Source organism: Lissotriton vulgaris, chromosome 9, assembly GCF_964263255.1.
Source record: "Lissotriton vulgaris chromosome 9, aLisVul1.2, whole genome shotgun sequence".
Lineage (NCBI taxonomy): Eukaryota > Metazoa > Chordata > Amphibia > Caudata > Salamandridae > Lissotriton > Lissotriton vulgaris.
Genome location: NC_141697.1, coordinates 556,273,278 through 556,300,170, shown reverse-complemented (window position 1 = coordinate 556,300,170; position 26,893 = coordinate 556,273,278). Strand labels below are relative to the sequence as shown.

The window sequence follows — 26,893 nt, the reverse complement described above, 5'->3', positions numbered from 1 at the left end:
TCTTATGGACACGCACTTTGACCGTTTTTTTCCTTTTTTTTTTTCTTCTCATCAAGACAACCAGAGAAACACCGGAGTGCTTTAAGCAGGGACAGACTGATGTTAGGACTGACTTCGCCTGCACTCTATTACTACCAACAGAGCCACAATTTCAACAGAGGCTAAATAGGACTGTCTTTTCCCCTATGCCAGCCCCCTGCAGGCTGTGCAGCATCCAGGCTCGTTGTTTTGCAGACAAGGGGTTTGTGGAGGCGTGGTGGGTTATGAGGCTAACTGCAGTCTAACTTCTCTTCCCTAGTCCCCAGGGAAACGGCTTTTATCCATCCTGGCAAAAACTCATGTAGCCTGTGGACAGGGAGGGAGGTGTTCGACCTTTGGAGACACTAGTAGTCCATCACAGTTATGTTCTTCAGATTGTGAGGCAAGGCTGAGTTCTCCCATCCAGGACTTGCCCCCTCCGATCCCCCCATTCCGTTTATCACCTCAAATTACCATGTTCGCATTCTGCAGCAGGAGGATCTAACTCTATTTAGAAAAGGTGCCATGGTGTTGGTTCCAGAAATCAAAATAGGGTAGAGATGCTATTCTTGTTATTTTGTTATTCCCAAGAATGATAGTGATCTCTGTCCCATTCTTGACTTTCGCATTCTGAGCTCCTTCTTCCACAAGGAGAAATTTAAAATGTTTTCCTGGGCACAACTCTTATCTCTGGAGTGGGGAAATTGGCTGATGGCCCTTGATGTGCATGGCTGATACTTTCATATACCAATCATGCGGCTGCACTGTAAGTACCTGCATTTTATGGTGTGTCACTATCAATTCACTGTCTTACCATTTTTATTAACATCTGCGCCTTAAGTCATCACAAAGGTAATAGTTTGGTTGTGGCACATCTTTGTAGATTGGGGGGCTCTGTACTCTCATAAGTCGATGACTGTCTTGTCTAAGCTAGTAATGGGCCACCTGCAGTCTGTGATAGTCTTGTCCCTTGATGTAGGATTTTCCGCCAACCTCATCAAGTCTTGCCTCCGCCTTTCCAGCATCACCTCGCCAGTGAGCTTGGGACATTTTGACTGTCCTGATATTTCGGGAGAGAGCTCTTATTCCGTCACTGATGGTTGTGCATCTTCTGGGCCTGCTCACCTCCTGCATCTTGTTAGTGCCTCACGCTCAGTGGCACATGCATATACTAGTGGTTCTTACGCTGGGGAGATTTCATGGACAATGTTTGGAAAACTGAGGTGACCGTAAGACATGAATTTGTGGCAGTTGATGGATCACTTAAGATGCAGAAGACCTTGGTGTTTTCCACTGGTGTTTGCCATGGTAGTGCCTGATGCATCCTCCCTTGGTTAGCATGGTCACCTCAGTGTGCTGCAGAAGGACACCTCTGGTTTTGCACAGAGCAGCAAGCTCCTTTTAATCGACTCCAGGTTCAAACGATCCACCTTGTCCTCAAATAGTTCCTATCTTCCATCAGTTGGTGGTGAAAGCTGATAGGCAACATGACTGCAAACAGGGTTGTGTGGGCTTCCGCTGTATTTGGAGGCACTGAGGCTATGGACTTGGGCTCAGACTTGCGATCTCTCTGGTAGTGAACCATCTGGCAGTCTTTAAATATGCGGGCCGATTATCCCAGTCATGGTCATCTTGCTGATCATAAGTGGTGGTTTCATCTGGAGTTAGTTGAATATGTCTTTGTCCTCTTAAACCTTTCATCTGGTGAACCTTCTAACCTGTCCAGACAACAGGGGCTGGCTGCAGTTTCTGTTGCAGAGATCCATGGGAGATGCATTCTACTTGAGATGAGACTTCATCATTGCTATGCGTGTCTACGCACCACTCTGATTGCTCTGGCTCTCAGGAAGTTTGGTTAAGACCAGGCATAGGTGATATTGATCGTGCTGGATTGGCAGCAGAAGGTATTGTTTTCAGATCTGCTTTACCTGTCAGTGTCCCTCCTTTTACACTACTGCTCATAGTGGATCTCCTCTCGCAATGGGTTCTGCCTCTGAACCGTCGAAGTCCCCACCTTCATACCTGGAGAATGATCTGCTTGCCGAGGTGGTCAGTGTTGCTTTGTCAGTTTGTCACCCTTCTACTAAGTCTGTTTATTTTGGACACTGGTCCATTATCGTTGCTTTGTGCTGTCAGGAGGAAGTTGATCTGCTAAAGGTGCATTTTTCCGATGTATTACGATTTTCTCTATTTCTTGCCTGGCAAAGAATTGCTTTGGGTGCAGTTAAAGATAATTAACTCTTTTAGAATTTCTTTGTTTTCCTGATAAGCCATAGCTGTTTAATCCCCTTGTATGTGTTCACATTCTGAAGGAATTGATCCTTTTGTTTTTTGTTGTGTCGCAGTGAAACATTAAATTGGTGTTCATCTTCCAGATGTGTTCATCCTTTGAACCCATGCACAATTGTCGATTGCAGTTTCTGACTCTAAGGATATGTTAGCAGCTGCAGGCATTTTCTATTCAGCTTCTTTTCAGTGTATTTTTACAGACAAGCAGACCCATGCAACCTAGTCTTCCTTCCTAAAGTGGTCACTTCATTTGACGTGGCCAATTGATCACCTTGCCAAAATTCTACTCTCCATCTGATCCGAACATGGAAAAGGAGAGGTTGTGAACCCTCATAGGACTTAGAACTTTTATATTGACGGGACCCCTGAGTTTCAAGATGATGACCAACTTTTCCTGGGTTACACTGTCTTCAAGAAAGGTACTCACCAAGGGCCTGTTGCGCTTGTCCCCTGTTCTCTTGGAGATCTCAAGGACATCAAGGATCTTCTTCAAGGGACCTACACCATCTACCAGTGACACCCAGAGAGTGGTGCCCTTTCAAGCGCTCACATCATCTGCTGGATTCCAACTGGTAGAGCAGTGTGAGCTTGGAACTAAGTATTGTGTCTGGAAGTTCAAGAGCTGAGGAATCCGCAGGTAGCTAGAGTATCCACCAAAAACATTGTTACCAAAGGTAAGTAACATATTATTTCCTTGTATGGGTTAAAATAAAGAAGTTAGATGCGCACACGAGAAAAGTTCATGCAATAATTTGTGGCTTGTTTTCACCTTAGGTGAAAAATGTCAGGCCTATTTCTCTGTACCTGTTTACCACCAGGGTACATATACATTTTGTGATGTGAACAGCCTAAGGAATTGAGTGGGGTAATTGCACATCCCCTTTCTTGTTGCCTGATACCCCAGTATTGTTAGACAACTAATAATACTCATGAAAGACCGTCATTCCTTAATGTAGATTAATTTTACTTGAAAGAGTTATGCAGAGTCTTTTACACCCATCTGCCAATAGAACTTTGGGGATGGGGAGACCTTGCTTTTGGTGTATACTCAGTATCTTCCTTTTCAAATGATAGCACCTTTGTGACAGTTTGTCTATTAAAACCTGTAATTATATGTTGGGTAATAATAAGATATATCCAGGATGGATAAACTCTTCTTAGCTTCATACACAATCCTTTTTTTGTGGTCTCTGAACTCCCTGAAGTCCTGCAAGGTAGTTGTTTTTTGTTTTGTTTTCCTCTTCATTCGCTGTAAGAGCATGTGCTTTAGAGCCAAATTGCCTATTCAGTGTTGTGTCTGCATCTGCATGGATTGGAGAGAGCGGATTGCTGTGTAGAATTCATATCATTATTGATATTAATGAGATTTAAATACATTTTTTTAATTGGTTTAGATCTATAACTTGTCCCAGAATATTCAAGAGGATGATCTGCAGCAGCTACAGGTAAGAAGCCTCAGGAACCTGTTTCCAGTATCTCTAAGAACTGTGCATTTCCTGTGAATCTGCTTCTCTAGGCTCTTTGTCCTAGGTCCTTGCCCAAATGATGTTATGACTGTGCACTTATGCCTTTTATGGTCTGTAGCTTTCGACTCACTTTCTTTTCCTCAGCACAGTGTATGTTCATACTAACCTGTGTGCCACTACCTACCTCATCTTTGATTTTTTTTTTTTTTTACTTCGTTTCACTGCGTTCTGTGTGTTCTGTACCCTGAATTGATTTTCCTCAGTCTCCTGTTCTACTATACCTCCTGCCCTGTATTCCTTAATTTCCTCCCAGTTTCCAAAACTTTTGTTCTTTTCTATGTTCCAGTCTTGCACATTTTGTATTTTTTTCCTTCTTTCAGTTGGATTTTTACCCTATTTGCCCCAAAGTGTCCGCATCTCTTTTGTTTTGTACTCTTGCTTCAATTGATATTTCTGGTTGCAGATTCCTCATCTTGTGAATCTCCTCATGCTCTAGCCTGGATCTGGAAACTGTTGCAGTAGTTCATACATGCCGGCAGGTAGCACCATCGGCCTCCTTCACAGCCTCATCCTGCCTTCGGACATGACAATATAGAGACTCCTAAAAATATATTCCTTTGCGCTCATGTCAATCTTTTCACATACCGGGACACACACATCCAGAGTCCTGCTGTTATTGATTTCATTTTTTTCACCAAATTCTCAAATTCGTAAACTTTCGCAGTGCAGGGATGTCGCCCCCAAAGATGACCGGTTTCACGCCATGGATTACCTGTTGGAATTAGATGTTGGCGGTGGACCCACATGATACCTGATTATGGTGCCTCAGCACCAAACATGATTCTGCGGCATGTTAGAAGTGTATCTTGATGCACGCAAAGGCCATCAGGGACAGAGAGGCCAAGCTATATGTCGTGGAACCCAAAAACAAGCCTAGCTTTTTCTCTGCTTAGATTACCCTTATCCGTTACTAAAACTCATCAAAGCTTAAGTGCTCTCAAGATGGGGGAGAACACACAGTTGCCAGTCATGTCACCCTACTCTTTCAGTGTCTGATTGAACCAATGCTGAATTTGTAGCTGATGTATCCAGAGTTCCATGGGCCATTATCAACCCTGCTTCAAGTTGCCGCCTTGAATTAAGCCAAGCTGCAGATTTTCAAGTATATCCCTTCTGTTACTGCTGTACTTTTTGGCCAAATGAATCTGTCCCTGCCTACAGTCAGGCTTGTGTTGGCAAGACCTTCCCTGGCACTGACTGGCCCTTGATGAAGCAAGCCCACCTCTTTAAAGCCAATTCGTGCCTCCACCATTCTGCCTCAGGCCTCTCCATGTGGGCCTACATCTGCACCTGCTATGATTCTAATAACTTTGAATCTGTCACTGGATCTGGCCTCGGATATGTAGCCATCTTCTGCCAAAGCCTGACCTGTTTAGATACACAATTACCAAAGAAAATGCTTTAACTGAAGAGGAATCTCCTTTACTTTGGCTACAATAATTTAGGAAGTTGCAGGATAATTTTCGGTTGAATTCAGATGCCGTTTTAGGCCTCCAACATGTCCTACAAGAATATGCAAATGCCTGTTGCTTGGTTTCCTCTCAGAATCCACCCTGGATTTGTTTATATGGTATTTTACAGAGAGGGGTGCCTCCTTTGTTGTAGTTGTTTGCTGGACGTTGGAAATCTTGAACTAACATGAACTTGCTATCAATGTCAATTTATGTGAGAACTGAATCTAATGAGAATAAATTTAGAAAGCTGCTAAAAACTTGGCTATTTCCCAGACAAGTCAGTCTAGTATAGTTGAGACATCCAAAGTGCAGGTCACTACTTGTGCAGTGCTGGGAAGCCTTAGGGTAGCTGTGTGCTTTATAAACCAACATAACATGACTACTGCCTTGGAGAGCCAGGCTATGGCAGCATATTGGAGTTACTTTCCCATGCTCAGCAGCTCCATCAGCAGTACAAGAAACTAAGAGGGTATTCAAAGCGTCTCTCAAATCACCAGTGACTACCCTTGCAAGCCACAGAGCGACCCAAGCAGATTATTAGTGGTGGCAGGTGTAGGGGCAATGCCAAAGGTTGTGGTCAGCATAAGTAGCAGCACTCTTTGTCCTCCTTTGCATTTGGCACCGCCCCGAAAGATTTAAATTTACCTTCTGACCTCTTGAGATCAGTGGATTCAGAATATAGGATTGCCTGCTTATTGATATTCCAATGTGTGCTCTAAATTATCCATGTTGGTTATGCCCTTCCTTTTCTGGTTGGTCCTCTTCACTTCCTTCCTGTTTCATCTATGATTTTGGCAGATTACACCAGTATTTTGTCAAAAGAGGCGAAGTTATGCACCAAAAGGGGAATAGAACTGGTAGTGGAGTTGAAGAGAGGAGTAAGATGTTACACTTTGTACTTCCTGATCTCCCAGAAAGACAGCGACCGGAGACCAATTTTAGATCTCAGGCTCTTAAACTCTTTCTTCAAAAACAGAAATTAAGAATGATGACACTTGCTCAGGTTGGGCTGGTCTTGGACTACTGGCCCCAGAACCTCCAGGGTACTTACTTGCATGTGCTGGTCCTGCAGTCCCTCTTGTAGCATCTCTGCTCTGTAGTGGGGTCAGACGACTACGAAATTAACATTCTGCCCTCTGGTATTGGGGAGCCAGCTGGACGAGATTAAGGGAAGAGATCTCTGCTATCAAATGAAGCATTACGGTCCTATAAATATTCTGAATTTGTAAGCCATTTGGCTGACCTTAAAGGCCTTTATACCTTATTTCAAGCACAAGATGGTTGAAGTGCTGACAGACATTGGAAAAAGCAGCGTAGAGTGGTGTATCTTGCCCTCTGTCTGGAGGCTTAGGGTCTTTGGTGATGACTAGCACTTAATAAGATTTCCCAGTCTGTCGATCACCTGGCACGATCACTCAAATTTTGGGGCAGACAAGCTTGACGGTTTTATACTGCTGACCACAAGTGGACTCTATTCCTGGAGAGGACTCTCCACATGCTTGTTCTGTAAATCTGTTTGCTAAAGTATGCAAAAAAGTGATGGATAGCATGCTTGAATTGTTTTCAACCACTGGAAATTACTCAGGCCGCATCCCAGCCCTTTGTTATTTTGCACACCGTTCCACGTCAGGTTGGTCCCAGCTGAATACAAATCAGTCTTCACTCTGTTCCTATGTGAACATTCTAGCCTAGTTGGGGCTCCTCAGGCAGGTATAGCTTCGTTTCAGCGGCACAATGTGCACGGGACCCATCTATCCCAAGAGACGGCCAGTGGTTGGACTTAGAGCAAACATCCTCTCATCAGCTTTTATGTGTTTTGTAAATCAGTTTGCTACCTCTGAAAAATACTCTTAGTCTGTTCTTCAGCGCTCTAGTGTTTTTTCTTTGAGGGTACCTAAGAAACATGTTTCACCGTTGATGTGTCTCCAGGCTCCTGTAAACGTTTCCACCTCTGCCAGTGACTCGTGGCTCCTAATGGATGCAGGGTGGGACTCGAGAACAGCCCCAGACAGAGCTTGCAGGGTTCGACACTCTGAACTCCTACCACTGAACCTAGGACCTCCACTTGGACTGCGTCTTCAGGAGGGTCTGCTACCCCAACAATTGGACAGAGTTACACTCAAACCTCTAGGGTCTACACATCCAATCGCAGAGGTTGCGATCTTCGACTGGAAATGTCATTTTGAGTGCTAATCTGCTCCTCCAACAAGTCAGTATATTCAGGCTGATAGTCTCAATTTGTCACCTCATAAGCAGAGAAACAAGTGCAAAAAAGGTATGTGTTGATTCTCTTGCTTTTAGCTTTCAAGGCTTGGCTCTGGACACAGTTTAGGTTTTTTTTATCTGTCCTTTGAGTCTTTCTTGGTTTGCCTGCTCAGCCTTATTCTAGTCACCTTTGTGATGTGTTTCTTAAAAAGGAATTTTGCATATGTTCCTCTGGCCCCCTTCATTATGCCGCACTATAACCTTAGTTCGGTCCTAACCAGTCTGGTATGTGCTTCATTTGAGAGTCTTGACATCAGTGGTCTGAGGATCTTCACATTTGAAACGGTTTCACATTGCTATTACTTCGGCAGGCGAGATAGAGGCTTTGTCAGTTGAGCCTTGGTATCCTGTCTTATTTTCCTGGGACCTTGGAATATAGGACTTGTGCATTCTTTATTCTGAAAGGAGTGCCACCTTCTCATGTGGGGTAGTCCATCTTGTTCTGTGGTTCCTTTTTCCTGCTGCAGCCTTCTAAAGAGGAAGAGGCTCCATTGGTTGGACCGTCGAGGTGCCCTTAGTTTCTACACTGATTGAACTGACAACTATCAGGTGGATCATCAGCGGTTTGTTGGATTCGCTGACGCAAAGATAGGAACGGTGGTTCATAAACAGAACCTACCCCCATGGATTGTCCTGTGCCTCAAACTATGGTATGCATTGGCAAAAAAAGAAACCTCCTGAAAGCTTTTTGGCCCATTCTGTCAGAGAAGAAGTTGAGACTACTTCCTGGGTAAGAGTGTTCAGTTTTTGGACATATGGTAGGCATCTGTTAATAATTTCACCAGGACTTACTGCATTAATTTAAATGTCTGCAGAGTTGGCAACCTGTTCATGTATACGGAACTTTATGGTGTAGCGGCTGCTTCTCAGTCCTACCGCCTTTGAGTCGTCATTGCTATGGTTTCGATTTCCAAGGTAAGGAATTTGTGGTTAGAAGCATTCCTGAGAAGAATAAGTTAATTACCTTTTGGTACCTCTCTTTCTGGTGGATACTGCAACCATCAGCAGATGCCTCACAGACTGACCCTTGTCACTTTGTGGCATTTCTGGAAATAATATGGTTTCAAGCTAGCTTATGCAAACTGCCAGTGAAAGTCAACTATGCCACCTATGCTCCATGTCCTTGGGAGTGAAACAGTCTGATTAAACTAATGTCGGCGCTCCAGGGTGGAGTCTTTGGGCAGCTTTCGGTCATCATGTCTGTAAATGTGTTGGAGGCCACAGGCACACCTATCCTATTTGCATCTAGAAGTTATTGTAAGAGTTTCCAGATGCAGCCTGGCATCTGGGAACATTCACAAGGTGAGGAATCCATGGTTAAAAGCAGTATCCACTGGTACAGGCTGCATTTCTAAATGTTTTGCTTAGGGTTGGATTTTTTATCTGTAATATAATTTGTTGGTTTTCTGCATTTCTCCTTTTCAGCTCTTTACAGAATATGGACGTTTGGCCATGGATGAGATTTTCCTGAAGCCTTTTCAGGTATAAGCTGTGTAATATTGATTGTAATACCATGTCAATGTCTGCTTTTTTCACTGTCAACGTTCTGTTTAGGTTTGTGTCTGCTTTCCTCTCTGAGCATTAACATCTGGGACCTTGGGAACTGATTCTTGGTTTAGATCTCTAGCAGCTGGTTTGTTTGTTGCCTAACCTCGGATGACTTAACATCTCTGGCCATATATACCTGCATTCTCTAGGAAATATTATCAACCGTGCTCCTTCAGCGTTCTCCCTCTCTGAGATTAAACAATGAGGAGGCCAGTGTTTTTGGGTCCCCTTTTTTTGCGAAACATTATTACCTGAGCACTTCTGTAGCACTTTTACGCATGGGCAGCTAAAAGCTGTATCATTGTGTGAATCTCTTCACAGAACATTAGAGCTGGGTGTCTTTAAGTGTCCACTAGTCTCTTCCATTAGAAACACAACTGCGTCCTTCTGCATCATGCAATATTCTTTAGATTCATATTCTACCACAGCCTACTCCTACAATTGTGGAGGATTCAGTATCATCTTTAGAATTGTAATAGATTCCTTATCACACTCACTCTGAAAGACCGAAACCACAAGATTCCATTGTAATCTCTCAGTTGCCTAAAAGGCATCCAGTTGTTCCGTCATCTTCCTTTATTCTTCTGAGGAAAAGCCTGAAGCTGCCCTTGATGCCTTCACTACAAAGGTCTGTCAGACGTCTGCTACATCTATGAAGGCATCAAGCTCCTCTGGTATCGTAGGAAGATAAGAAGGTTCTCTATTAAAACCACCAGTATATAGAGCTTTCATGAAGGTAGTCAGTGAAGGCCTTTTATTCTCTAACCAAATGGTGAGTGGGGCTTTTGATTTGTCAATTCTCGCTGCACATGGATTTCGTCACGTGGTGCAAATAGGAAGATTATCATCTCCATGTTTGAGACAGGTAGCACAGTATACGCTTCAGAATGTGTTTTTAAAAAATGTTTTTTTTACTGGAGGCACTTTTATTTGGACGACAGTCAAACAAAAAATTCAGTTGTATGACATCCTATAATCAAGCACTTAATACAAAGTGATTCAGAGTAAATGGGTTGGCTCATAAACTGCATGCTGGCTTATCTGTTACTCTATTTCTAACAAGATGACCAGATTCATTACATTAACAGCTAAGTTGTCAACAGGGTCTCAGAATTTCTTAAGGGAAATCTGCATAGTGAAGTCTGCAGTGCAGCTTTCAGTGGGCCTGGCACCACACCACCTAAAGAATGTCTCAGGCTTCACCAATGGACTCTGAAATACAGCATTGCCTTAATCCTTTTGCTGCTAGGCCTTTTCCCAACCAGAGCTGAGCCCTCTCTATTTAGAAGGGAACGACCCTTCCAAATAGCGAGTCGCAAAACCTATTTAGTGAATCTCAAATTGCGACTCGCTAAATAGTCTTTCTATATGGCCCATGATGTTTTTGCATGTGCAAACGGGTTCGTAAACCCGTTTGCGCATGCAAAAACAGGTCGTACATCTGACCCAAGATATCCATTCCAAATTTGTGTCTTTTTTCAGCTTCCTGGGGCTTCCAAAGGTTCCCAGGGTTTGTAGATTCCCTCGGAGGAGTCTATGAAAATATCCAAAATATAGAATCATTTTCAGTTTTTGGGGGAGAAATTGAAAAAAAGTGCTCTGGATAAAAGTGTCTCGTTTATATAAAAATGGCATCAAGCAATTGTTTGATGTGCTAAAGTCACCATCTTCCCAGCTTTCAGGAACATGCAGAGCTGGTTCAAATTATTATTATTTTTTAATTACAGTTTTGTCATTTTTTTAAGGAGAGACCAATTGTCCTATTTTTCGTGCTTTTAACATACTTCCAATTTGTGTTGGAAAGCAGTGTGAAACCCATGGGTGATCCTGGAAAGCTATACATTTCGGCAAAGTAGGCATAATTCGAATTCATGAAGAGGTCGTATGTATAGGTCCCTCAAGATTTTCCCAATGAAACCAACAGTAGAAATAAAGAAATATTGAAAACTAGTAGGAGAAAACAGCCATATGTGATTCATCTGTACCTTTTTGTTACAATGGCGATTTACAAAACCTGTGTACCATTATGTTCAATGGAACCTTTTGATTGTGGGGATATGTAGGGGTTGTAGGTTCTCCAAGAACCTGAGGTACCTAGAGCCAACAACTGAGCTGCAATGTACAATGTTTTTTTCATTCTGTAATTTGTGTATAGACCAGTTCATATGGTGAAATATGTCGAGTTAAAAATAGGTATCAAGGTAATCTATGTATTTCTGAAATATGCACAAGATATGGAGTTTAGGAGCAATGGCTATTTATATGTCTCAGATTTTTTGGGCACCCATGCCAGCATATGATTTTATTTATTTATTTATTATTTATTTATCATATGATTAGGAGGGTATTTTTCAAAATGTCTTATGTCTTACAAACTGGATTACATTTGGAAGGCACAAATGCAGAAAAATCCAATTGATAATAATAAATAGCCTACTATTCTGTACTTCCACATGTCTTCTGATAAAAATGGTACCTCACTTGTTCAGATAGGCCAAGTGTCTGCGACAGGAAACGGCCCAAAGCACAACATGGATACATCACATTTTTTTTTTTGCAAAGTGGGAAGCTGTGTGTTTTGGGCCCTAGCTCTCCCAGCTCCTGGAGAAACTAGCAACCTGTACATGTTTTAAAACTAGACACCTAGGAGATTCCAGGATGAGATGACTTGCGTGGCTGTCACTCAGTTGTTATACCCAGAATACCTTCCAAACCTCAAACTTTGGCTAGAAGACACATTTTCATCCCACTTTTGTGATGGGATGTTCTGGAATCTGTGGGGAGCCGAAAACTTGCTTCCACTGAGTATTTCCCCAAGTCTTCTGATAAAAATGGTAAATCACTTGCATGGGTCGGCCTAGTGTACGTAACACAAAAGGGCACAAAATACAATGTGGAGACGTTGACATTCCTGGTCACAAAAATTATTTTATTTGGTTATGGGGTAGTAGAGTTTTTTGGGCTGGGGATTGACGGCCACCCAAGGAAACATGTCAAACCCAGACATTTCTAAAATCGAGACACCCAGGGGAGTCCAGGGTGGTGTGCCTCGTGAGTATCCCACAATACCCTGCAAATCTCAAACTTTGCTTAAAATTGCACATTGTCCTTGCATTTCTGTGACATAAACTTCAGGAATCCACCAAATTCCTACAACCCAGTGTTCTACCACTTAGCTTATAAAAATGCTACCTTACTTGTGTGGCTGGGCCTAGCGCATGCGACAAGCAAGCATCAAACCAAGGTCAATGGGAGTCTCGCCGAGCGACTCTCATTGACCCTGATTTGATTTGTGCTCGTCGAGGGCACTAGACCAAGTAACAGAATAACATTTTATTTATCCCTTAAACATTGGAAGAAATAAAATTAGCATTATGACATAAACAGTGATATGGTACAAACACAGAGGACTCTTCCCCTCAATTTTCACCATCGGTTCTCTGGTCGTCGACAAATAATCATCGACCAAGTTCTCGTCTGTACGGACTATTTTCATTCGTATTTCCTCTGCAGTGGCTCATTCCATCTTATCTTTCTCCCAAGCTATTGTCTCTGACCCTGTGACCTGAGCCATTGGATGACTATTCGTCACTGTGCCAGTGCCAATCACAATAATACAAATTTGTATTGTATTTTCATCATTTTGGGTGTCAGCGCGAAATTGTGCAAGCCGTGTCGGGCAGACCCAGCGATAGGCAAACCAGTAACTTTGTAAAATTTATCAACAGCCTGCCAGTAACTATGTAGCTGTTCACAGTTCCATGTCATGTTCATAAAATCGGTCAGTTTCTGCCCTCACCAGGGGCAGTCCGATGCTCTGATAGGAAAACTTCAGACTAATTTTAAGGGAGTGTAGTAGGTTTGGTGCAAGAAGTTAAATTGTATTAGCTGAAACCTAACGTTACTAGACATTGTTGGTACATGCTCACAAGCTTGTTTCCACATTGTGTCAATAGGGGGACATTACCATCCCATTTTTGATGGCCTGACCAGTCCAGGTTCTGCCGTTCAGCCTTCAGTGCCCTACAACGTTTTTTGCATTGTTCTGAATTTTCTGCATTTTCTGCATTGTTCATAATCTGCATATTTTAGCAAAAAAATATTTTCTAGCTCAAACAGTTCAAAAGTTACAAAAAATGCAGCAAAAACGTGTTGCTGCACAGTGAAAGGCACTTTGCAAGGGTTGGTTGTTCACCTTTCTATAGCTTATTCCTATATTTGGGCATTAAACCAGTACAAATGAGGTGCAAACTATGCCCACACAGTGATAACAAGTGTAAAAATTAGAAAATAATGAAGCAATACTATACAAAATTGTGCCGCATTATGCAACAGTTTGCATTTTTGCCACATAATTTAGTCAACCCTGCTCCATAATGTGGCCCTCCCCTGCCGCATAATTCCAGTGGCCCTGGCTATCAAATCTAGACACCCTATGAGTAGCAGACCCTGACTCCAAAATTATCGTTCAGGTTCAGGAATGGTTTATTAGTACCAGGAAACCTTGGCCACATTTCCCTCAGTGTTCGGATCAGTCTTGCTCTGGTTCTACCCCAAACTGGTCCTGTGCCTTTGTGAATGTCAGGAGACAATCCACTGGAAATAGATCCCCCAATGTTGTACATCCCCCTCCTGCCATTGCGCCAATGATGTGTCCTGTGCTATCTTCTTAAAGGGTTGTAGCCATCGAAGCTCCAGTGTTCTGCAAAAGAGGAAACATACAAGCACTCTGTGCATCACGTGGCCCCATATCTCCGCATTATGTCTCATTATGCATAGGAATTGTGGAGGCACACCTCTCCCCATCATTATTATCATTGGTAGTGTGTTGTAGCCATGACAGTAGTTTATTAATCTCTTCTCCCAGTCATCAGTCTGATCACACCATTTTGAGGCATGCTGAAGATGTATTGTAAAATAATATAGCTCTATATCAGGGAGCCCTAGCCCCCCCCCCCCCTCCCTTTTTATTTTAGGGTTTATAAGTTCACTCTACTGCGTTTACCAGCCCATATTGGTGAAATCAGCATGGAGTCGAGTACTTTCAAGGTAGCTCTTGGGATAAAGGCAACGTGGTAAGAAGACCATCTTTGCCAATGCAACATGGCCGACTATTGACAGGGGGAGTTTGTTCCAAACGTGACTTGGCTTAACTAAGGTGAGCACCGTTGTATTACCACCTCTCTAATTCAGCAATCAGCAAGGGCATGGAAGAGTGCGGGTCCCATAAATAAATCGGCATATCATCAGCGTACTTGGAAACAACATGCACTGCATGTTCAGTCTATGTTCCCCATCCGTACAATACAATCCGCTGTTTTATCGCCAGCATTTCTAGGGCTAGTGTGAACATGGGCAACAAGGGGCATCCCTGCCAGGTCCCTCATTCTACATTGCGGGCTGCTGACCCCAGGCCTCCCAATCTCATCCTGGCTGTAGGCAATGTGTACAACAAGCTCACCCACCTTCTAAAAGTTGTTCCAAGGCACATGTTCTGCAACACCTCAAACATGTGATCTCACTCAACAGTATTGAAAGCCTTTTCTATGTCCAGGGCCACTTAGGCACCATTGAGATCTAGGGTTACCGTAGAATGGAGCACATACATGAGCCTATGAATATTATGCACAGCACTCCTCTCAGAATTAAAGTCACACTAATCCACATGTACTAGCATGCCAACGACTTGCAGAAGTCTATTAGACAGAACCTTAGCTAATCATTTGGCATTGATATTTATCATTAAGAATGGTCTATATATTCCCATTTGAGTGGTGTCTCTATCTGGTTTAGGGCCTAACACTATGAATGTTTCCCTCATCATTGTTGGAAGTTTATCCCCCTCTTGGCTTCTAGATATACTTCTAACATTTTCGAAATAACCAGGTGTGCCAAGCTTTTGTAGAATTCAGGGGATAGACTATCGAGTCCCGGTGTCTTAGTATGCAGCATCTCCTTGAGTGACTTTGGCAGCTCCCCCATTGTAAGCTCTCTATCCAGGCTCTCCCATTTGTAGGCCGGGAAGTGGGCATCCAGTCAGATACTCCTCCGCACAGGTGTCCTGTCTGCTACCTGGGCCTCCTCCACCCCTTCAGGCCAACCCTCCTCACCATGTTTACCACTAGCACTTCAGCGCTAGTTGTCTCTGTCACCAGGGTATTGTCCTCACCCACCATAATCTGTGTGTGCTGGGTGGGCACATTCAGGTTCCCCAGCTCCATATTGTAGGCTCTGCCTGTCCAATACCCTTGTCGCTCTGCAGCATTTGCAGCATCCAGTTTTTGCTTAATTCTGTCTCCCAGCTCCAGCCACTCCCATACATTCTCTGGTGTTGTGAAAAAGTGGGAGCGTTATGTAGCTTGACTGTAAACATCAGCATGAACTGCATCCCCATCGCTCTAAGATTTTGCTTGACAGACTCAAAGAATTTGTGCTGTTTCTGCACTCGGATGTAATCAAGGAAAATGCCAACTGGACGACCCTCTGTTTGTCTCCAGTATTTTGCGCATGTCTCAAAATGACGTCCCTGCCTTTTTAATTTACAATTCGTACTATAATGGCTCTTAGTGGAGTGCGGGGAAGGGGCGCCAAGGCCAGTACTCTGTGTCCGCGTTCCACAATAAACACTTCAAATAATCCTCCATGGTATAGTGTATCTGATCCAGCGTTCTATGTATCATTCTGGCGTATTTCCCTCCCCTCGCTCAGGAAGCCAACAAAACGGAGGTTGTTTCTGCAAGATCTTTCCTTGTGTCCTGATACCACTGGATATCAACCCACACTGCAGGAGTGAAGATATACCCAATCCCCTATCTCTGCCCTGGCAGCTACCACCTATGTACACACAGCGAATAGCCACCAGGAACAAAGGGAGAGGGTGGGGCAAAAGAAGAGACAACTCCAAGGATAAATGCCAGCACACCTCACTCTTCTTCTGGGACTGCTATCACTGAGAAGAAGCCTCCTTTCCCTGGATGAAAACAAACAACAAAGAAATTAGAAAGACCCACCCCACATAGAAAGCCCCTGAGCATGCATGAACCAGTGCTGCAACGCGCAGAAAATTACTTCCCCTTACCGAGGTCAGGAAATCCTGTAGATTAGCAGTGTTTTCCAGAATATGTTCGAGGCCTATGAGCTGCAGATCTTACACTGTGCATTAAATCGCCACCTGGTGTTGGGCTCGGATGATTGCATGTTGTTGTCGTCTTGGAAGAAGTCTTTGTAGTCACAAGATAGGTGACTCCTCCCTTGGACGACAGTGCGCATGGGCATCGGCTCCATCCTTAGATTGTTTTTTTCCGCCACTGGGTCCGGATGAAATTTTCTTCGCTCCGGTACGATATCTACTTTTCAAGTAGTTCGACGCGTAAAAACGTATTCAAACTTCACAAAACTACTTTTGATATCGACAAACATCGTCTCGACTCCATCAGCTCGATTCTGGTTGTCGACGCGGGCCGATGGGCCTATCCACGCTGTGAGGCCTATACCTCATGGAAAGGACGCCATTCAAAAGATGCCCCAACTGTGGAGCAAAGTTCCCACACAGTGACCATCACAAGGTGTGTAAACTGTGCTTATCGCCAGAACACGACTAATCCAGCTGCACAGCCTGTGCTTCCTTTTGATCCAAGAAAACCATTCGAGATGGGAGGGCCCCTCGACATGACATGCAGAGATCGGCCCTGGAACCGGTGGATATCTTCGACAAAGAAGTTCCGCTCGTTCCCGAAGAAGATTCAGACGATCTCCAAATCATATCAGAGGCAGACTACTCAGATGACTCCATACCTTCGGGTCAGCGCGTGAGTACTACTGCCCCGGCCCCATACCCACAATCCAAATCGAAGGCAAAGGTCAACACTCCGCCTCCGGGGCCCAGTTGCGACCGAAAACACACTTCGAAAGCCCCGTCATCAAGCCCGGCTCCGAATAAAATACTCAAGCCTTCTGGTAGCTCCTTACCGAGCAAGCCGCAGCTCCCACCGAAACCGAAAGAAGTCCCGGATCCGAAACCGTCGACTTCTAGAGACAAAACTATGAAGCCAGAGTCTAACGTCTAGAAGCCGACAAGACAAGCTTCCACTCCGAAGCCAATATCTTCAGTACCGAAACCTACAAGGCCTGATTCCGATGCGCTCAAGCCCTCAACAGCCTACGACTCCGAAAACAACACCTTGCCAAAGACTAGCCAAAGGACACAGTTACAACTCCTAAGGCTAAAGACCAGCAGCAACCACGCCCGAAACCGAAAAAATCGGCACCGGCAAAGGTTCCGCAAGGAGAAGAACTTTTCCAACCTGATCCTCTACAAAAGAAGAAATACATTGACCCAAAGACTGGTCATGTATCTACTACACCACACGGGAAGAGGAAATTAGACACAGCACCTACACCTGCAGTGCCTGTCAAGAAGAAGGACTCTACTACATCTCCTATGCACCCTTCTTCTCCTATACTTCCTTCTCCTTCATCTCCTGTTCCTCCTAACAATTCACCCAACAATTCTCATGAACACTCTCCTCCTCATTCTTCACCACATACACCTCAAAATGATGATGAGTATAGCATAGGGGGAGGGGTAGACCCAGATTAGCCTTTCCCTACCCTGTTGATGATCCAGATTGTGAGTACCCAAACCCATGAGATGTGCCAGATATTCCTGACCCACACTCATATCCATCAAAACCTTACCTCCCAGAAGACAATATTGGTTTTGGGCACTTACTGAATAGGGCTGCCATTTATCATGGGGTCATCATGCATTCAGATGAGGCAGAGGAATATTTTTTATTAGATGTTTGAACAATCACAAAGGTGTGTTCAAATTCTTCCTATGATCAAAGGGGTAATCAAACATGCTCCAGAGGTATTTAAAGATGTTGTACGTGCTAGGATCTTAAACCCTAGAATTGAGAAAAAGTACAGGCCTGATCCTGGTGATCCAGCCTACATTAAAGGACGGCTACCCTTAGATTCCCTAGTTGTCTCAAATGCTAGAAAAAGAGCAAACTCACAGACATCAGGTGAAGCACCACCCCTGATAAAGAATCTAAGGTGATAGATGCTTCAGGCAAAAGAATAGCTGCACAAGCTACTAATACATGGCGTATAGCTAACACGCAAGCCCTCCTTGCAAGATATGACAGGGCTCATTATGATCAGTTAGAAAAATTACTACAACATCTACCTGACCAATATAAGGCGCAGGCAAACAACCTTATACAAGAAGGCAAGTTAATTTCAAATGCCTCAATCAAGTGTGCACTTGATGTAGCAGACACTGTATCTAGAGCTGTAAACACTAGTGTCCTACTTAGACGTCATGCGTGGCTACGCATTTCAGGATTTAAGCAGGAATTGCAAACTACCATCTTAAATCAGCCATTCAACCAACATCAATTGTTTGGACCAGAGGTAGACACAGCACTTGAGAAAATGAAAAAGGATACAGATACAGCTAAATCTATGGGAGCTTTGCAAACCACACAAGCTAGAGACTCCTTTCGTCGCTCCTTCTATTGAGGAGACTCCAAAGAAACTGGAGCAGACAATACAGCTTCCTTCAAATCCAATACACAGGCATCTTCCAGTAAAGGATATTTTAGAGGAGGCTATAGAGGCAACAAGAATAAAGGAAGAGGTTGAGGTAACAACAATAATCGAACCTCTTCCACCACAAAACAGTGACTTCCCTCTGCTCCCCCAACAGCACTCCACTCCTGTGGGGGGCAGACTAACACAGTTCCTACCTGTCTAGAATTCCATCACAACAGACAGGGGGAGAGTACAAATTATCCAGTATGGCTACTGCCTCGAACTTACAGCTACCCCTTCACACATACCTCCTAGGCAGCGTCCAATGTCTGCAGAACATCTTACGCTGCTCAAACAAGAAGTCCTATCACTTCTTCAAAAGTACGCAATAGAAATAGTTCCTTTTACAACATCAAGGAACAGGGGTTTACTCACTGTATTTTCGAATACCCAAAAAGGACGGGACACTAAGACCAATTCTCGACCTCAGGCCCCTCAATCACTATATACACTCAGATAATTTTCATATGATCACTTTACAACAAGTGCTCCCATTGCTGCAACAAGGCGACTTCCTTACAACACTAGATCTAAACGACGCCTACTTCCACATTCCTATACATCCTTCTCACAGGAAGTATCTAAGGTTTGTACTGGAAGGACAGTATTATCAATTCAAAGTCCTTCCATTTGGGGTAACAACTGCACCAAGAGTGTTCACAAAGTGCCTAGCAGTAGTAGCAGCACATCTCGGAAGACAACAGATACATGTCTTCCCTTATCTAGACGATTGGCTCATAAAGGCCAAGTCATGCAATCAGTGTGTCCAACACGAACATCAGAGAATTCAAACATTGCACGACTTAGGGTTCACAATCAACTACACCAAGTTGCACCTACAGCTCTCTCATGTACATCAATATTTAGGGGCTACAATAAACACGTCTACAGCTCTAGCGTATCCCAGTCCAGCAAGGATACAGAGCATTCAAGCCTTAGTCACAAATTTCCACCATCAAGACTTTCTTCCAGCCAGACTGTTCATGAGACTTATAGGCATGATGGCATCTTGCATCTTCATAGTACCATATGCAAGACTGCAAATGCGTACGTTACAGGAATGTCTAGCACAACAGTGGAATCAGGCTCAAGGACAACTAACAAACCTGGTGTTGGTAGACAGCCGCACACATCGCTCTCTGCAGTGGTGGAACACCAAAAACTTGACAAAAGGGCGGCTGTTCCTCAAACCTGTTCCACAAATAGTACTTACAGCAGACACATCTCTCACAGGATGGGGAGCCCATCTCCTACATCATACAACTCAAGGGCAATGGACCAATCAACAAAAATCGTTCCATATCAATCACCTAGAGCTGCTAGCAATATTCTTAGCACTCAAAACAATCCAAGTACAAGTACAAAACAAGGCTGTCTTAATTCGGACAGACAACATGACCGCTATGTACTATAAAAGCCTCAAGGAGATCCCTGGAAATGGTTATACTAAACCTCTCAACAACTTTTTTCTTCTCTCACTTCGCACGCATGGCCCATACACGGCTTGATTGGTTCTTCAATATATTCACACACTAAAATGAAGTACTTACAGGGGGACACACTCTCTACAGCAGTCCCAGCTTGCACAGAACATTTGGAGATGGGCCATTCCACAAAACATATATCTGTTAGCAGAACACCTTCCAGGAGTTCACAGTCGGATAGCAGATCTGTTAAGTCAACAGACACAACAAATTCACGAATGAGAACTGCATCCACAAGTTCTTCAACCATTCTTCCACAAGTGGGATCATTGAGACATAGATATGTTCGCCACACACGAAAACGCAAAATGCCCATCCTTCGCCGCCAGATCGCCACACCCGCTGTCCAAGGGCAATGTGATATGGATGAACTTGTCAGGCAGATTTGCGTACGCTTTTCCGCCACTACCACTAATACCACTAATAATGCGCAAGCTACGACACCAGTCGCTCAAACTGATTTTAGTAGCTCCTACATGGGCACGCCAACCGTGGTATACAACTCTGCTAAAACTATCCCTGGTTCCACACCAAAAGCTACGTCTGACACCATCCCTGCTAACGCAGAACCATGGAGACATCAGACATCCAGACCCGAGTCAACTAAATTTGGCGATCTGGCTCCTGAGGTCTTAGAGTTTGGTTATGTTAACCTACCACCAGACTGTATGAATATCATTAAAGAAGCCAGGAGACCTACTACTAGAGCTTGCTATGCTGCTTAATAGAAAAGATTTACTATTTACTGCAACAATAATCAAAATGATCCCTTAGATGCTTCGATCCAAAATATTATTTGTTACCTTCTACATTTACAAAGATGTAACTTGGCATATTCATCTATACGCCTACATCTCGCAGCAATTGCAGCATATTTACAAAATAGACAACATCTGTCTCTATTTAGAGTGCCTGCTATTAAAGCATTTATTGAAGGATAAAAAAGAATCATTCCTCCCAGGTTACCACCCTCTCCAGTGTGGAACCTAAATATTGTCCTTGCAAGGCTCATGGACCCACCTTTTGAACCTCTACATAAATATGAACTGCAATTCCTCACGTGAAAAACAGCTTTTCTAGTAGCTATTACCTCTCTTACGAGAGTAAGTGAGATTCAAGCTTTCACTATACAAGAACCATTTTTACAATTACACCGTGATAAAGTGGTTCTCAGAACAAATCCCAAATTCCTTCCAAAAGTAATTACTCCGTTTCATTTAAATCTGTAGAGTTACCAGTGTTTTTCTAAACCCAGACTATGTAGCAGAAAGAGCTCTACACACACTAGACGTTAAAAGAGCTCTCCTCTATTATATAGATAGGACCAAATCCTTTTGCAATACAAAGCAATTGTTTGTAGCTTTCTCTCCACCACATAAAGGCAACCCCATCTTTAAAGCTGGAATTGCAAGGTGGATTGTAAAATGTATACAAATATCCTATCAAAAAGCAAAACGTACATTAACAGTTCCTCCTAGGGCGCACTCCACACGCAAACTAGGAGCCTCCATGGCTTTCATAGGGAACATTCCCCTAGAAGACATCTGCAAGGCAGCAACATGGTCTACAACACACACCTTCACTAAACACTATTGTGTTGATGTGCAAGCTAAGCAGCAAGCTGCAGTAGGCCAACCTGTCCTCAAAACCCTCTTTCAAACTACTGCAACAGATACAGGTGACCACCGCTAAGGGGAGACACTGCTGTACAATCTATGCACAGTGTAAGATCTGCAGCTCATATGCCTCGAACGGAAAATGCTGCTTACCAGTATGCATCTGTTCTTGGCCTGTAGAGCTGCAGATTCTTACACGCCCTCCCGCCTCCCCGGGGCCTGTACCTGTTCCAGTTCTATCTTAATTAGATATACACGTATGGACATCCTTTCCTCTTTCTACAAACTCCATCATTTCCCATCATGGCGAAAAACAAAATAAGGATGGAGCCAATGCCCATGCACACTATCGTCAAAGGGAGGAGTCGCCTATCTCGTGACTACAAAGACTTCTTCCAAGACGACAACAACATGCAATCATCCGAGCCCAACACCAGGTGGCGATCTAGTGCACAGTGTAAGAATCTGCAGCTCTACATGCCAAGAACAGATGTATACTGGTAAGTAGCATTTTCCTTCCAAGACAGCACAATGGAGAGCAAGTGCTGGCTTACTTGAAGATAGGCAAGGGGAAAAAATACTTATGCTGTATAAAAAAAAAACTCTGATGTGGCTCGAGGATGGAAAAATGAACAACCCAGCTAACTAACTAAATAACTAAATGAAACTCATGCCCATAGAAAAACACCCAATCGTTCTACAGAGTCCAAACAACGATGTGAAGAGAATACAAAAATGTCCCATCTTGCAACCTGCTAGTGATCTGACCGTTCTCAGTTCTGCAGTCCAGCAACAGTTTCTTCAGTCGCCTGTATTCTACTGTTCACTTTGTTTAGATCAGTGCGCAGGAGATTCACTTCTCTAGAGACTGGGTCAATTTTATTTTTCAATAGGAGCCTAATTTTTTTCAATTGCCACTGAAATCTCGGCACTGTTGATGCTGAGGGGAGCTTTGCTGCCTCTCTCTCTCTCTATAGGTGTCTGTGGTCTCTAGTATAGTCAGAATATCTGTCCAACGTGGTTTGTTGTGAGGATTGCAAGGCCCTTTCCTGGTCCATCATGGAGATTTATGGTAGTATGGCCCCAAGGCAGGACTGTATTTGTCACCCTAGTGAGAGATATACCACTTTGCTACCCTCCTCGTACCAGCTGCACCCGCTGAGTTTTACTGTGTCCAATTTTGGCCGAGGCAAGACTGGGTCCATCACCCAGTGAGAGGTATGCTGCCCGCTGCTCCCCTAGTACTTACTACTGTTTGGGCCCTGGGTATTGCTGCTTCTAGGTCTTAGCATCCAGTGTACTGACTGAGTTCAGGCCCCTGGGGCGTTGTTCACCCCCACACGCATCACTGCTGTCTTGTCTAGGGTCAAGGTGTACAGGACGGGCCCGGCTGCGTCCCTTTGTACTGCGCGCTGTCCTCTCCATCTGTAGCATCTGGAGGTTCAGACTGTAGCCTTGTGTGTCAGCCGCTCAGTCCTCTTCCTCCACTTCCAAGGTTCATCCGCTGTGCCTCCAGGTGGGCCTCTGCAATTAAGGAGGCCCACTTTCCATCCTTGACAGGGAGTGGTGATGCCAGACCACCCGATGCCGCAAACCTGCTCTTCCTCTCCTGTCCGGGCCCAGCAACCACATCGCTCTGTTATCCGAGTTACCGCTCGCAGCAGTACCGCAGAAGGAAAACTTTTGTCCGCTCCCTCCGCCAGGGCCTCCACAGTCTCCTCACATCCTTCGGAGCACTCTCCACAGGGTGCTGACCACCGCGTCCCTGTAGGCCACAGCTCACCTATCGCAGGATAACTGTTCCTCTTGTCAAATAACCATGTTAAAAGTAGTTAACAGTAGCAGCCATCGGTCTCGCATTATAGCTGCGTACAAGTGGTTTTAATGTTTGTCACAGGGTGTTGAAGGATTTTCTTTAATGTTACACAGTTTGCTCTTAGTGAGCGTGTGTGTGTACTTGCATGTGTGTATATATATGTGTATGTATATATTTATTTTATGATTATGTAGGATGCATATATTCCTAAACATATGTTAAATGTCGGTCCAAAAGAGCAGAGACATTATCTTGAAGATATTTTCAAGACTGGATCTTCATCACAACATACTGAATTACAAAGTCAAATGGATCACCTTATCTATATCTGACCCAAAGCCGTTCAAAAAACAGTCTCTTTTGAGGCTCAACAATGAAGTTTTAGAAAAAGAGTCCCACAGACAACTCATTGAAAATGCAGTACAGAACTACCTCATGGATAACACGCAGGATGACACATCGGAACTCACCCGGTGGGAGGCTTTGAAGAGTACTATCAGAGGAGAGATTATTAAAATTAGAGCCGCCATGAATAGGGATTATAATAACAATCTTGAAAAGCTAGAAAAAGAGATTGCTATACTAGAGGGTAAACATATAATGTCAATGGACGCTTCAGTCCTGAACGAAATAGTGAATAAGAAGTAAGAGTATAATAAAATCCTCAGTGACAGAGCGGGAATATGGATAAGTGAACAAAAAAGTATCAAGCTTTGTGAGTCCAACAAGGCGGGGAAGAGCTTAGCTTTGTGCTTAAAGTTTAAAATACTGAAGAACACGATTAAGAACTTAATAGATCATAAAGGTTCAGCTCACTCTGACCCGGATAACATTGCAGACATTTTTAAGGATTTCTACAGTATTCTGTATAGCAAAAACCAGGACCTGGACAACACAATGACAAAAGAATATCTAAATGAATGCAGACTTTCCACCCTCTCAGATCAAGAACAGCTTGAAATCAATAGCCCAATTAAGGTCGACAGCTCAATTAAGTCCCTCAAAATTGGGAAGGCTCCGGGGCCCGATGAGTTTAGTGCCAAATTTTACAAAAGCTTCTCCTTATTACTAACTCTTCACTTTTAAACCTGTTCCATGAATTTAGTAGCTCTGGCCAAATTAATGGGACACTAGCAGAAGCCATTATAGCAGTAATGCCAAAAGAAGGGAAAGATCCAACACTCCCCAAAGATTATAAACTGATTTCCCTAATTAACTTAGACTGTAAAATTTACGCAATGATTCTCGACAAGCGTCTTCAAAAATTCTTACCCAAACTTATCCATCCCTCGCAAGTTTTTTTTTTTAAAGAACAGACTATCTAGTGACCATACCCGAATCCTAGCTCATGTACTGGAGAAAGCCAAACTTAATGACTCGCCAACAGTGGCTATCACTTTGGATACCGAAAAGGCTTTCGACAAAGTAGATTGGTCCTACCTGAAAGCAACGCTGGATAAATTTAACTTGGGCGAGAATGTTACGCGCATAGTAATGCCACTTTATTTTAATCCCTTGGCAAGGGTAAGAGCGGGTGACTACCTCTCATCTTCCTTCAAATTAGAACAATTTCTGCTTGCAATTGAACCCTTCCTATACCATCTTAGGATTCATAGCAAGATCTCAGGGATACGTTTCAATGACTGCACTGTCAAGATTACTGCTTATGCTGACGACGTACTAGTTGTCTCCGAGAATGCCGAAGCGGCTATCCCTTCTCTCATGTCCTCAATAGAAGACTTTGCTGCAGTATCTGGGTACAAATTAAATAAATATAAGACTGAAGTTAAACTCCTGAATAACCTTGATGGTAAAGAAGTTATGGGCGAATCGGGTCTCCTGTGGCAACCCAAGTGCTTCAAGTACCTGGGCTTAAACTTCACTGGAGATTTGACCACCACCCTCCAAGCCAACGAGAACCACTCTACAAGAAAATCTCTACATTGCTAGATGGGTGGTCTCCTAAATCTATATTGTGGTGGGGTAGGGCTGAGACTTAAAACATGATGGCTACTCCTCTTGTTAACTATCTAGCTAACATGCTACCTATGACTTTTTCAAATGACTTCATAAATAGAATCTATAAACTCTTCAGTACGTTCCTTTGGCAAGGCAATAAACCCAGAATATCAATGAAAAAACTTCAATTACCGAAAGAGAAAGGTGGTCTGGGCCTTCCGAACTTTAGGAACTATCAAACAGCGTATCTTTACAAACAAGGTGCCAACTGGCTAATCACTCAGACTGACTACACCCCAGTTTGGATAGATATAGAGAGGTCAACTATCAATGATATGCCTCTACCTGCTCTCCTCACCATGGATGTATCCCACCTCCCCCATTCAAAGTATATTCTGCTTTACACTAAGTGAGCCCTTTTACGGCTGGACCACCTCTCCACACTAAAAATCAATAAGTCCAATATGTCCTCTCTCTGGCGCAACCTGAGCCTGAAGATCGATGGTGAGAATCTCCACTGGGAACACGATGGACTTTTATAACTTCCTAAAGCTAAAATCTCTCCTCTTGATGTGCTCTATTAAACCCTACGACCAGTCGATAGTCTCCAAGATGTCACAGCTACTACAGTCAAGGCACACTGTCTCTAAAATATATAAACTTCTTTTCCCCAAGCCTTTCAAATCTCACAGAAAATGTGAAGTTAAGTGAAAATCTGAACCCAACTCCAACAACATCCCAGATGACTGGGACAAAATACATACCACCCCATTTTCAAATAAAATATCTCCAATAATGTCGCAAACTAACCTTATGCTAATAAATAGGACACACTGGACACTTGAGAAAATCTTTAAACTTAGTGAGAGCCCGACGTGCTGGAATTGTAAATCTAACGTTGGTAACATATCCCACATGCTCTTCTTCTGCCCTACTCTACAAACATACTGGGACAAGGTTTACGAGTGTATAAGTAACACTTTCAACCTAGTCTCTCCAATAGAATTTTCATATATTATATTATGTGCTCTGGACCCTAAAGTCAAAAATGTAAATGGCTGATACTTGCTAGACCTCATGCTCACCTTAGCCTGTAAAATTGTATTGTGTAAGTGGAAAAGCACCAATGATGTGTCTTTTAGAATGTGGCAAGAGTGGCTTACCTCTCCATGGATTAAAACCCACAGGAAACTCTGGAAGTCCCTTGATGCCTCATCATTCTCATACGACCCACCGTGAAAAAACTCCTGTACTGTGTTGTATTTCTTGCCACTATAATTGCGTAGAATGTAATTACTTGACACACTTGTGCTATATA

At 43.5% G+C, this 26,893-nt stretch overlaps 1 protein-coding gene across 3 annotated transcripts in view; it reads left to right on the top strand.

The window, feature by feature from the left end:
- LOC147691774 (atlastin-3-like) overlaps positions 1-26,893 on the top strand; it is a 269,624-nt gene that overhangs the window by 153,554 nt on the left and 89,177 nt on the right. For 2 of the 3 annotated variants that reach the window (XM_086938066.1, XM_086938067.1), the window contains exons 5-6: positions 3,702-3,752; positions 8,978-9,034. In XM_086938066.1, the coding sequence (XP_086794192.1) occupies positions 3,702-3,752; positions 8,978-9,034 (108 nt within the window). The remainder of the gene's footprint in view (positions 1-3,701; positions 3,753-8,977; positions 9,035-26,893) is intronic. The other variant, XM_086938068.1, reaches the window with a different exon arrangement.